Genomic DNA, 12,972 nt, shown 5'->3' on the forward strand with positions numbered 1-12,972 from the left:
ATTGAATCAGTATTCCCAAATTTGGTGTTGGGAGACATTGCCTATTTAAAGTACGTTACATAAATGAATCACACTGCATTTTATGGTTTTAATTGTGGCACACCTCCCAGAGAGCTATGGCTGTTGGCCAACATAGAAATGTATAAATAATACTTTAATAAAGCCTCTCATAAGACTAATGTATTTTGAAAATTAGAATAATTCAGAAAAATAGTGGATGTTTGTAATTATATGTTTATCTCTTACTATGAATAAGGTTTTACTTTTGAAGAAAAAATGTTTCAGATTATATTGTTGCTTTTTAGAATTAAATTATGTTCTGCTGATCAAATACAAACATAAATGCTTTTTTTGTACATACAGATGCATCGTAGAAACAGAAAACCTAGAGGAAAGAGTAGTTGTTGTATGCCGCATAATTGAGATCTTGCAAGTTTTTCAAGAACTAAATAATTTTAATGGTGTTCTTGAGGTTGTCAGTGCTATGAATTCTGCACCCATTTACAGACTGGATCACACCTTTGAAGTAAGTCAGATGTAGATTTAGATACTGTAATTGCTTTAATTGTGTCATGAAATACATTTGAAATGCCATATATATTGGTAATACCATATATATACCATCTAAAGCATGGGTCCTCAAACTACGGCCCACGGGACGGATCCAGCCTGCCATGCCCATTCATCTGGCCCATGAGCAAAAAAATGCTTGCTGTGTGGGTGGGAGGTGGTGGCTTGCTCACTCAGATATGGTTTTGGACTTGTTGGGAGTTATCCCAGCGAGTTCAGAACCAAGCGAGCAAGCTGCCACATGTCTCCCCCGCACAGATGCGCTCGCCGCTGCCTTGCAGCGCGGGCTGGAGGCGGTGGCTTGCTCGCTCGGAGATGGTTTTGGACTCACTGGGAGATCTCTGAGCAAGCCGCTGCTGTGCACACCCTCGTGCACACTGGACGACACCTCATAGACCCCTGTGCCCATGCTCCCCCTCCTCACCGGCCCACCTGTGTAGCTGCCGCCTTTCAACTGGCCACCTGTTGAAAAAGTTTGAGGACCTCTGATCTAAAGGATCCACTGTATGTGTTCAGCCTAAGTGCTGGGAAGACCATGAGGTACATTTTTCTTTCTGTAGAAATAATCTCGGGATTTGTAATGCTTACAAAGTGCAGTATGAATGTTTCTTTTGCTCCGTTTGTGCAGGACAAACTAACACCAGAACCTCCTTATTTCTGCCCTAGTTCATTTGAGGATTGATTCAAAATGGGAAGACGGCACATTTTTCTTTGCACTTATATTATCTCCAAGGTGGTTATGCATTTTGTTAAGCAGTCATGACTGTCTTCTGTCCATTACAAAGGGAAACTGAAATTATCAGAGTAATAGAAAAACATTAGGTTGAAAAATTTTTTTTTTTTTTTTAGGTTGAAATTTTTTATTTAGAAAAACATTAGGGCAGGTCCTAATGCCACTTCAGACATTACAGGTCTGACAAGAGTAAACAGAATAAACCCTGCAAAAGAATCCACACAATTTGAGTAGCCTTGGTAACCAGCCAAAGGACATGATTTGTTATTCAAGCAAAATATAACATAAACTCTTTCTATCTTCAGCAAATCCCAAGCCGTCAGAAAAAGATTTTTGAGGAAGCTCATGAACTGAGTGAAGATCACCATAAGAAATATTTGGCAAAGCTCAGGTCTATTAATCCTCCATGTGTGCCTTTCTTTGGTAAGTAGGATTTTATTTTTGATGAAAATAACAATTGTTTCTCCTTCAGTTGATGGAAATGAGTAGAAATGAATAGTTTCTGCTATTTGCTATTATCTGGAATAGCCAGACCTCCATAACTATGCTTCAGTATGACAGCGTTTAGTATAAAAGAAGCCAGTATTACCATATTTCAATAGGATCTAATGGCCTGATTTTTCAGGTATCTTCAGGTATTAGCTTCAAATACAAAGGGGGATAAGGCCATGGAGGACTTGGAATGTTAAGACAACAAGCTTATGCTGGTCAGAAGGAGACAGGAAGCCAGTGTAGGTATTTAAGGAGCAGGGGCTGCCATGTGATCACAGTGACAAGAGAGACACATGTTTAACAGCAAAGTACTGAAATACGCTCCTTCATGGCGAAGGAGCCTTGTCCTGGCGAAGGGGCTTGCGTAGCTCAATGAAGCTATGAGCTATACCGTGCGGGGCCACCCAAGACGGACAGGTCATAGCAGAGAGCTCTGACAAAACGTGATCCACTGGAGAAGGAAATGGCAACCCACTCCAGTATCTTTGCCATGAAAACCCCATGGACAGTACCAAAAGGCAAAAAGATATGACACCGGGAGATGAGCCCCTCAGGTTGGAAGGTGTCCAATATGCTACTGAGGAAGAGCAGAGGGCTAGTACTAGTAGCACCAGAAAGAATGAAGCGACTGGGTCAAAGCCGAAAGGACACTCAGTTGCAGATGTATCTGGTGGTGAAAGGAGAGTCCGATGCAGTAAAAATCTGTATTCCATAGGAACCTGGAATGTAAGATCCATGAATCAAGGCAAGCTGGATGTGGTCAAACAAGAGATGACAAGACTGAACATCGACATCTTAGGAATCAGTGAACTAAAATGGACAGGAATGGGTGAATTTAATTCGGATGACCATCAGGTATACTACTGCGGGCAAGAATCCCTCAGAAGAAATGGAGTAGCCTTCACAGTCAATAAAAGAGTAGGAAAAGCAGTACTGGGATACAATCTCCAAAATGACAGAATGATCTCAGTTCGAATCCAAGGCAAACCATTCAACATCACAGGAGTCCAAGTCTGTGCCCCAACCACTGGTGCTGAAGAGGCTGAAGTTGACCGGTTCTATGAAGGCCTAATACACCTTCTAGAATTAACACCAAAAAAATGATGTCCTTATTATCATGGGGGATTGGAATGCTAAAGTAGGAAGCCAAAAGATAACTGGAATAAGAGACAAGTTTGGCCTTGGAGTACAAAATGAAGCAGGGCACAGGCTGGCAGAATTTTGTCAAGAGAATACGATGGTCATAGCAAACACTCTTTTCCAACAACCCAAGAGACGGCTCTACACATGGACATCACCAGACGGTCAACACAGAAATCAGATTGAATATGTGCTCTGCAGCCAAAGATGGAGAAGCTCTATACAGTCAGTAAAAACTAGACCAGGAGCTGACTGTGGCTCAGATCATGAGCTTCTCGTTGCAAAATTTAGGCTTAAATTGAAGAAAGTAGGGAAAAGCACTAGGCCACTCAGGTATGACCTAAATCATAACCCTGATGAATACACAGTAGAGGTGACAAATAGATTTAAGGAATTAGATCTGATAGAGTGCCTGAAGAACTATGGATGGAAGTTCACAACATTGTACAAGAGGTAGCAACTAAAACCATCCCAAAGAAAAAGAAATGCAAGAAAGCAAAATGGCTGTCTGAGGAAGCTTTACAAATAGCTGAGGAAAGAAGGGAAGCGAAAGGCAAGGGAGAAAAAGATACACCCAATTGAATGCAGAATTCCAGAGAATAGCTAGAAGAGATAAGAATGCCTTCTTAAATGAACAGTGCAAAGAAATAGAAGAAAACAATAGAATAGGGAGGACCAGAGATCTCTTCAAGAAAACTGGAGATATGAAGGGAAAGTTTCATGCAAAGATGGGCATGATAAAGGACCAAAATGGCAGGGACCTAACAGAGGCAGAAGAGATTAAGAAGAAATGGCAAGATTACACAGAGGAACTATGCAAGAAAGAGCTTAACATCCCTGATAACCACGATGGGGTGGTCACTGACCTCGAGCCAGACATCCTGGAATGTGAAGTCAAATGGGCCTTAGGAAGTCTGAGCAACAACAAAGCTAGTGGAGGTGATGGCATTCCAGCTGAGCTATTCAAAATCCTAAAAGACAATGCAGTAAAAGTGCTACACTTAATATGCCAGCAAATTTGGAAAACTCAACAGTGGCCACAGGATTGGAACAGGTCAGTTTACATTCCGATCCCAAAGAAGGGCAATGCCAATGAATGTTCAAACTACCTCACCGTTGCACTCATTTCACATGCTAACAAAGTTATGCTCAAACTCCTACAAGCTAGGCTCCAGCAGTATGTGGACCGAGAACTACAAGAAGTACAGGCAGGTTTTCGAAGAGGGAGAGGAACTAGAGATCAAATTGCCAGCATACACTGGATCATGGAGAAAGCTAGGGAGTTCCAGAAAAACATCTACTTCTGCTTCATTGATTATGCCAAAGCCTTTGATTGTGTGGATCACAACAAATTATGGCAGGTTCTTAAAGAGACAGGAGTACCAGACCATCTTATTTGTCTCTTGAGAAACCTATTTGTGGGTCAAGAAGCAACAGTGAGAACTGGGTACGGAACCACTGATTGGTTCAAAATTGAGAAAGGAGTTCGGCAAGGCTGTATACCATCGTCCTGCCTATTTAACTTATATGCAGAGCACATCATGAGAAAGGCAGGCCTAGATGAATCACCAGTTGAAATTAAGATTGCTGGGAGAAATATCAACAACCTCAGATATGCAGATGATACCACTCTAATGGCAGAAAGTGAAGAGGAACTAAAGAGCCTCTTGATGCAGGTGAAAGAGGAGAGTGCAAAAGTCCGGTCTTCTCACTTCCTGGCAAATAGAAGGGGAAGAAATGGAAGTAGTGACAGATTTTATTTTCCTGGGCTCCAAGATCATCACAGATGGGGGACTGCAGCCAAGAAATTAACAGACGCTTGCTCCTGGGGAGGAAAGCTATGGCAAATCTAGATAGCATACTAAAAAGCAGAGACATCGCCCTGCCAACAAAAGTGCATATAATCATGGCTATGGTTTTCCCAGTTGCAATGTATGGCTGTGAAAGCTGGACCATAAGGAAGGCTGAGCGCCGAAGGATTGAGGCCTTTGAATTTTGGTGCTGGCGGAGACTCCTGAGAGTCCCTTGGACAGCAAGGCAATCAAACCGGTCAGTCCTAGAGGAGATCAACCCTGACTGCTCTTTAGAAGGCAAGTTCCTGAAGATGAAACTCAAATACTTTGGCCACCTAATGAGAAGGAAGGACTCCCTGGAGAAGAGCCTAATGCTGGGAACAATGGATGGCAAAAGAAGAAGGGGACGGCAGAGCATGATGTGGCTAGATGGAGTCACTGAGCTTGAGTGGACTGCAGGGGATGGTGGAGGACAGGAAGGCTTGGAGGAATGTTGTCCATGGGATCGCAATGGGTCGGACACGACTTCGCGACTAACAACAACAACTGAAATAGGCATACAAGGCCAGGATGAAATAAGAGAAGGGCTAAATGGAGCAAAATGTAGAATAAATGAATAAAATAATGCAATAAATCTGTCATGAACCTTCTTCATGCGAGCAACATGCTGTACATTGGAGACTTCCAAAGAAAAGGTGGCAATGGTGATAATGTCAGAAGGAATTGGAGCTAGCTTTCAATGGAAGGAAGTAACTGAAAGAACTGAAAGAGCAAAAAATCAGAGAGTGACTGTTTTCTTAGTGAGGGACTAGCAGTGTCAGATGAAACAGCAGAAGCACAACAGAAATAATGGTCAACACTGAATGGGAATGAGATTGGGAGAGGGGGAGGACAGATGCATGCCATGATTCTTAAAAAGAAAGCTTGAGAAGCACTGAAGAAAATGGAAGGAAAAGATTAAGAAGTTATGAAAGATGAAGAAGACTTCAGCTCAGAGAAAGGTGTCACAAGGAGTAGTTTCCTGCCAGAGTTGCCTCATCATGACCTTTGTCACCATCTTCAGGCACTAGCCAGGCAATTGCCTTGGTTTTGCTGACCATGTGTAGAAATGAAAGCTGACCTTGGTCTTGGTGACATTGTTGACTGGAAAAAGATTGAAGGGATGGTTTAGCAGCAAGGCAAACTCATCTGTTTGGAGGGGTGGAAATTGGGTCTCTCTTGATTGGCTCTTGAGAAGTTGTCAGGATGTGAATTTTAACTCTTCCAAAGTTTTTGTGCCTCTAATCTTCTCTCTACTTTTCTAAGGAACTACCAGGTACACAGTTTTGTATATTGCATTTTTCCATGTTCCTTGTAGGAATTTATTTAACCAACATCTTGAAAACAGAAGAAGGCAATCCTGAATTTCTGAAACGACATGGAAAAGAACTCATTAATTTCAGTAAACGAAGGAAGGTGGCCGAGATAACAGGAGAAATCCAGCAGTACCAAAACCAGCCATACTGCCTAAGAGTAGAACCTGACATCAGGGTGAGCACTTCTGTTTATGCAATAGAGATTAGGTTCTTGTTTAATGTCACAGGCAACTCATTCAGGTTGAACCCTCTCTTCTGAGCAGCATCTCATGCTGATTTAATTGATACTGAATGTATTTTCAGCAGTTAGTTTTTCTGTTTAACAAAATTGTCATTTAGAATGACAGTCCAAGTGCCCTTGATTTTCCATTTTTTAAGAAATGGAATATCCTAAATCCTACTGCTTATTGCTATCAAGGGAAAATTCTGACTCCATGATAATTTTAAAGGCGGAGCCTATGTTTTTTTTTCATGCAGTCAGAACATGTAGAATACATGTGAATGTCAGCAGCCAAAAAAACTATAATACAGGAAAATTTTCTCTTGATGCGGTAATCAGAAAGAATTATATTCTTCCACTTATGGTTAAAGCAAGGCTTAGGCAGATCAGTCTTGGAGCATGTGGGAAAGCATTCCTCCCATTCCAGCCTTTCCTGTTCAAGAGAAAGGCTTTTGCTGCTTCTTTCCACAAATTGGCCTTTAGTGACTCTTTGACATAGGAGAGCCAGTGTGGTGTAGCGGTTAAGAGCATGAGACTGGGACTCAGGCGGTCTAGGTCCTAGTCCCTGCTCAGTCATGGAGCCACCTGGGTGATTTTTGGCCAGTCACAGACTCACAGCCCAACCTACCTCACAGGGTGATTGTTCTGGGGATAAGACTGAGAGTAGATGAAAGAGAAATATGTAAGCCACTTTGAGTTTGTTGTAAGAAAAAAGACATGGTATAAATCTAATAAATAAATAGAGACGATGTCTACTGCCTTTCCCAACACTAGATTAAACAGAGTAGGGATGGAACTAAACTAATCCTTTTTACCATTTTGATTGATCTGAGGTACTTGTTCATAACTAATGAACCCCTAAGTCTCCAGTTCTAAAATGCTGACTTGTTAATTTGGAAGGACCTGAACTCCTTGGAATTGGGTTTTGGCTTCTTGATGATTGCAACCACTTGGAGATGGTATAGTGCATTTTGTGTAGTGCTTGTTCCTACACATCATGGAATGTGAGCTGTCAAAGAATGGAGAGAAAAGGGGGGTGGGATGATGATTGGAAAAAATAATGGAAGGGATTAAAAGCAGAAAGGGAACTGTGGAGGAGGGAAGACAAAGGAAAGTAGAGGAGGGAAAAGTCAAGTGCAAGCATTATCAGTGGAGACCTGCTATGGAAAAGGGCCAAGACCTACAGTAGGTAGTTCTGTGCATAAGAGCAGCCTCAGTGAAACTGATCTTGGAGTCTGAATGCTTGTGTTGGGTGTTCTTTCATGTATTATTTTTTCTGGGTTGCTTGCATCTTTAAAAATTACATATTTTATTTGTTTGTTATATTGTTCAATTTATATCCCACCTTTCCTCCAAGAAGGCATACATGATCCCCTCCACTCCATTTTCTCCTCCCAACAACTCTGTGGGAAAGTTCAGAGTCAGTGACTGACCAAAGTCTTCCAGTGAGCTTCACCACTTTGTGGGAACCTCAACACAGATCTCCCCAGTCCAACCAATCCTCCCTAGATCTCCAACCCTAATCATTACATGACACCGTCTCTCAAAAAATTAAACCACGTCTATAAAGCCTTCTTTGGTGGACAGAAGAGGAAAAAACTTTGAACTACTACAAAGATCAAAGGCGACTTACATTGTATCTGGGCTAAAACTTTTCCCTCTAGATACAATTCAGCAGCAGGCTACATTGTCATCAGTCCTGAGTTATAAAAGGGCCACAAATCTCTTGGCTTTCACTTTCATCTGTCTGTACTCAAGGGGAAGCTGTTAATCTACCTGCCGCACACAGAGTCAGATATTACCCCCTCCCCAGATTTGTCCAAATAGGAGACTGTAACCTTATATGAATACTCTTGTCAAGTGTTGGCTACTGTTGCTTAAGGGTTTTCATGCATTGCATATTTCATCATATTAATCTTGAATGTTTTGGTTTTCAGAGATTTTTTGAAAATCTGAATCCGATGGGAAATAGCCTGGAAAAAGAATTTGCTGATTCTCTTTATAATAAGTCGCTAGAAATAGAACCACGTAATGTCAAGCCACCCCCAAGATTTGTAAGTATCCAGACGTCATTCCTCAACATTAGCAGTAAATTGCCATTGCATTCTTTGAACTTAAAGAGCTATATGAAATAGATTTTTAAAGAAAGAAATGGAAAATAATACAATAGTAGAATGTTCAGATTAACCTTGGCAGTTATAAGCAGCCTATAAATACACGTATGTATGTGTGTATAAATAAACTGTATTATGAATTTTGGAATGGTTGTCCTTGCAGCCCAAAAAATACAACTATTCTCTCAAATCTCCGGGCATTCGTCCATCAAACCCAAGGCCAGGCACCATGAGGCACCCTACACCACTGCAGCAGGAGCCAAGAAAAATCAGCTATAGTCGTGTCCCTGAGAGTGAAACAGAGAGTACAGCTTCTGCACCAAACTCTCCAAGAACACCACTCACCCCACCACCTCCATCCTCCACTTCCAGCACTACAGATGTGTGTAGTGTGTTTGATTCTGATCCTGCAACTCCTTTTCATTCAAGTAGGTGCTATAGCTTGGGCTGGGTTTTTTTTATCTTTTAAAATTGGCTGGCCCATGTTGCATTCTGTGTGTGCTTTTTGATTGTATCAAAGCACAGGAATGAGTGAGAACAGGATCTCCTGGATGAAGTGTGATTTCCTTCCAATACTGTGATTTACAAACAAGACTGAGATGTACATTATAATGATCCCAATTTGTGTGTGTGTGTGATATATATGTGTGTGTGTTGGCTAAGCACTGGTAACAAGGATACGTATCCCCTTCACTATCCATTTGCCAGGCTAAGCTGCAGAAAAACTGAAGACAAGTTGTTTTACAGGAATAGTTAGATTTAAATGCTTCACTTTCCCCCTAGCCAACACATCTCCTCCTCCAAGCTGCATTACCACCCTGTTCTTTGCTTTAAAGTATAAGACATTAGTCATTTTTATTTGTAGTCCAAGCCATTTATTTGGATGAAACAGATTTATTTTAAAAGTATGGGAGCAGAAACTGTGTGATGCCCACCCACTTCAGCTGACAGTTTTTTGAGGTGAATGACGGTTGAATTCATCATGACAGTTTTGTGATTATTTTCTAAGTTTTTTCTTTTCTTTCCTTTTTAGATTGAATTTGTTTGCTTCTGTGCCAAATATGTGTGCAATTCCAACATTAAAATGATAGTAGAAATTAAGAAGGACTTTATTAAGTAATTAAGGAAGTTGTTTTATGAGTGCTTCATATGGCATACTTTGACACATAGCTGCAACAATTTAGACTGCAAACTTGCTCCATATCACTGTACAAATGAGCATTAGACATACGTAATTTAAATTCTCCCATGTCAACTGTAACCGGATTCATTGTGTGTGACACACTGCTTATTCAAGTTTTATTGTCCTGTTCCAATGTTCCAGTTTGGGTCTGGAACAGCTGTGCTTGCAAATGAACCTGAACCAGAACTGAACCAAAATATTAATGATTTGCCCCCCTGAGTACAACTTAGTCTTGCTATGCTGCCTTACCTTCTTAAATACCAACCTCCTTAAATACCAACTGTGGAGAAGGGGCCCAGCTTTCTCACAATGCAACATTTACAGATAGATTCTTCAGATTTGGAATATATGATAAATGGGGTAGGGAGAGAAAAAGTTGACTCTGAAAATAAAGATTAACAAGAGAAATTAGTCAGACCGCAACTGAGAACCAAGTTGTCTTGGGCACAGGGGTCAGGGGAGGCACTGTAATAAGTAGGAGAGGAGAATGGATTCCTAGACCCAATAAGCTGTTGCCAGGCCAAACTGGCAGACAATTACATAATGTCATGTGTTCTCACTGTTCTGTTCACCAGCAGCATGAACCACCCTGAAGGTGGAGTCAGGTTTTTGGGAAAAGGAAAGTAGGAAGGGGCTGTTTCAGTTTGGAATCAGCTCTTCACTTGGGCAGGACCTACTCCCACAGATTATGCAGTATGTTAACAACACCCTGCATCGCAGCAAAACCTGCTAAGCTCCAGTAAAGATTTGCATTTTATAAGCTTTTTATTTAATCTGCTGAAAGAAAAACGGGGGGGGGGGGAGGAATGTGCTCCCCTCATCCATTCTTGCAGTCACCTGTCCTTGAGTAAGGTTTCACTTTGATTTTGGCTCTCTGCTACTTGTTTATCTTCTTCCCTTAAGTCTCTCATTCTCTTCTTGGTATATATTGTTACTAAGCTCTCTGGCTCTCTTGGGGCCCACCCACCATTCAGTTTCCCAGGTTTCATGGTCTTCATTTGCCCAGTATGTAGCAGATGCTATTACATTATGAAAACAAAGCTGGTCTCTCCCTGGATGAGAGACCACTCAGAAGCCCCATGTGACTGAGTGCTGAGCTTCCAAAGGAGAAACTGCTTTGGACAAAGAGAAAACTTCCCAACACCTTTACTTAGCAGCATATCTGCTCTCCCCACAGTTCTGACTAGAATAACCTCTCCCTTCTGATCCTTATATGTCCTTGACTTCACAGTAATTCAGCAGGGGGAAAGGCCATAGGTAAGTGATGGCCACTTTTCAGCGTTGTTTCATATGTTACATTTTAAGTAATTAAAGAGTACTTACATAAAAATAATAATAAAACCTGAATGAGAGAGATAAACTATGGTTTTTATATATCCCCAGGGTCTGCTTCTGTGTCCTCCATAAATTTTCCAAAAAATTCTGATGGAGTTGCTATTCCCCCTCCTATTCCTCCCCGAAGACGTCCAGAATCTGCACCTGCAGAATCCTCTCCATCAAAGGTAATGTTTCCAGAGAAAGAGGGAAGGGACTAGTTCATTATGCCATCCATGCCTTACCCATAGGATGGAATTGAAATAAACCAAAGCTTTTATGATGATAAAACTTTAAAATAGATCACACACAGATGCATCCACCATATTTGTTGGCTTTGGTTGCTACCTAGTGTAAGAATTAAATGAACTTACTTGGTTCTGAAAGAGTCAGTGCAGGATGAAGTCTTTGCATTTTACCATCTTTTCCCAAAATAAGTCTTTGGCTTTCCCTCTCCTTTAACCCTGTCCACCCACCACTGCTCACTGGTTGTAAAGGGCTCAGATATCTTCTCTCAGAGTAGCAGTTCTGTTATATAGGTCTGAACCAAACCAGTGCCCCAAATTCGCCATCCTATTCTTTGGTAATAAGATGGACTGGGGGATTTCAGTTATCCTAAAATGGGGGAACCATTTCACTTTACGATTGGCAATGATTTGTGGTGGATTGCTTACTGTAGCAGGATTAGCCTTTTAAATATTTATAAAACTGCCAACTGTGAGGGTAGCTCCTCACCACTCCAGTATTTACCCTAATGTGGTGGCCAAAGCAAGAATTCAGGCCAACCCCATGTTTCCTCACTTCCTGCTTGCTGCTGGAATGGAAGAATGTGCTGTAGATTTGGAAACTTGGCACCAGCTAGAGCCCTTGCTGAGGGAGAGAAGAAATTGCTTTTCAAAAGCACCAACTTTTAAAAGGTGCCATAGGTGGCTGTACCAAAAGGGTTACTCCTTCCCAAACTCAGTTTGTGCCCTACAAAATTCTACCTATTTTTGGTGGCAGGGAGAGACGCCCTTTCCCCAGTTGAGGCAAGCCCTGTAACATACAATGAAGCATTGTGGAATATGGGTCTATTATTATCAAGGATGTTTATTGAACATTGTAACATATATAAATGCCCTTTGTGTTGGGAGTGAGAAGGATGGTTACTCTTGGCACACATTCTCAAGGCTTCCTGATTAGGACTCAGAGAAGGAGCAGGGGGAGGCTACAGAATGTGGGCCAATTCCAGACTTTGAAACAAGATGAGTGGAGGCACTTATCTCAAGGCCAGACTCCCCAGGTGCTTAGGCATCCTCTGAGAATAACCAAGATGTACAGTTATCAGGAAGGGGCTTCGAACAGGGAATTTCTTGGAGACAGATGAAGCATCTCTTGACCCCATGATGCAATGCTGGCAGAGGAGGGAAGCCCAGTTAGAGGATCTGCATGCAGAGAGGGGGCATGCTTGTTTCCAAAAGGCCCCTCTTATTTATTTTATTTAAAATATTTATTTAAAACATTTCTATGCCTCCCCATTTGCCGAAGCCTCGGGGCGGCTCACAACATAAATTAAAATATAATACATTAAAAATATAAAACAAATTAACAATATAAAATAAGTCGCCCTGGCCAGATAAAATAAGCAAATAATATTAACAATTAAAATGACGTTTAAATAAAAAGGTCTTCTCCTGGTGCCGAAAAACAAATAACAACGGCGCCAGGCGGACCTCTCTGGGGAGCGCATTCCATAGATTGGGTGCCACCGCAGAGAAAGCCCTCCTCTGAGTACCTACCCTCCTAATTTCCTTCACGGAAGGTTCCCGGAGAAGGGCCTCTCCCGCAGATCTCAAGGGGTGGGCGGGCGTGTATGGATGTAAGCGCTTCTTCAGGTAACCAGGACCCAAGCCGTTTAGGGCTTTATAGGTCATCACCAACACCTTGAATTGGGCCCGGACTTCAATGGGAAGCCAGTGAAGCTGACGGAGGACTGGAGTCATGTGAACATAACGCCCAGTCCCCATCAGCAGCCTGGCAGCTCTGTTTTGAACCAATTGAAGTATCCGGACCGTCTTC

General features: G+C 41.8%; 1 protein-coding gene across 4 annotated transcripts in view; it reads left to right on the top strand.

Moving 5' to 3' along the window:
* The window catches only part of SOS1 (SOS Ras/Rac guanine nucleotide exchange factor 1), an 89,440-nt gene that overhangs the window by 40,821 nt on the left and 35,647 nt on the right, over positions 1-12,972 (top strand). For all 4 annotated transcript variants that reach the window (XM_044428433.1, XM_044428434.1, XM_044428432.1 and 1 more), the window contains 6 exons: positions 364-526; positions 1,609-1,726; positions 6,086-6,258; positions 8,241-8,357; positions 8,581-8,845; positions 10,984-11,102. In XM_044428433.1, the coding sequence (XP_044284368.1) occupies positions 364-526; positions 1,609-1,726; positions 6,086-6,258; positions 8,241-8,357; positions 8,581-8,845; positions 10,984-11,102 (955 nt within the window). The remainder of the gene's footprint in view (positions 1-363; positions 527-1,608; positions 1,727-6,085; positions 6,259-8,240; positions 8,358-8,580; positions 8,846-10,983; positions 11,103-12,972) is intronic.

Source organism: Varanus komodoensis, unplaced genomic scaffold (assembly GCF_004798865.1).
Source record: "Varanus komodoensis strain SLA01 unplaced genomic scaffold, ASM479886v1 scaffold2, whole genome shotgun sequence".
Taxonomy (NCBI): Eukaryota; Metazoa; Chordata; class Lepidosauria; order Squamata; family Varanidae; genus Varanus; species Varanus komodoensis.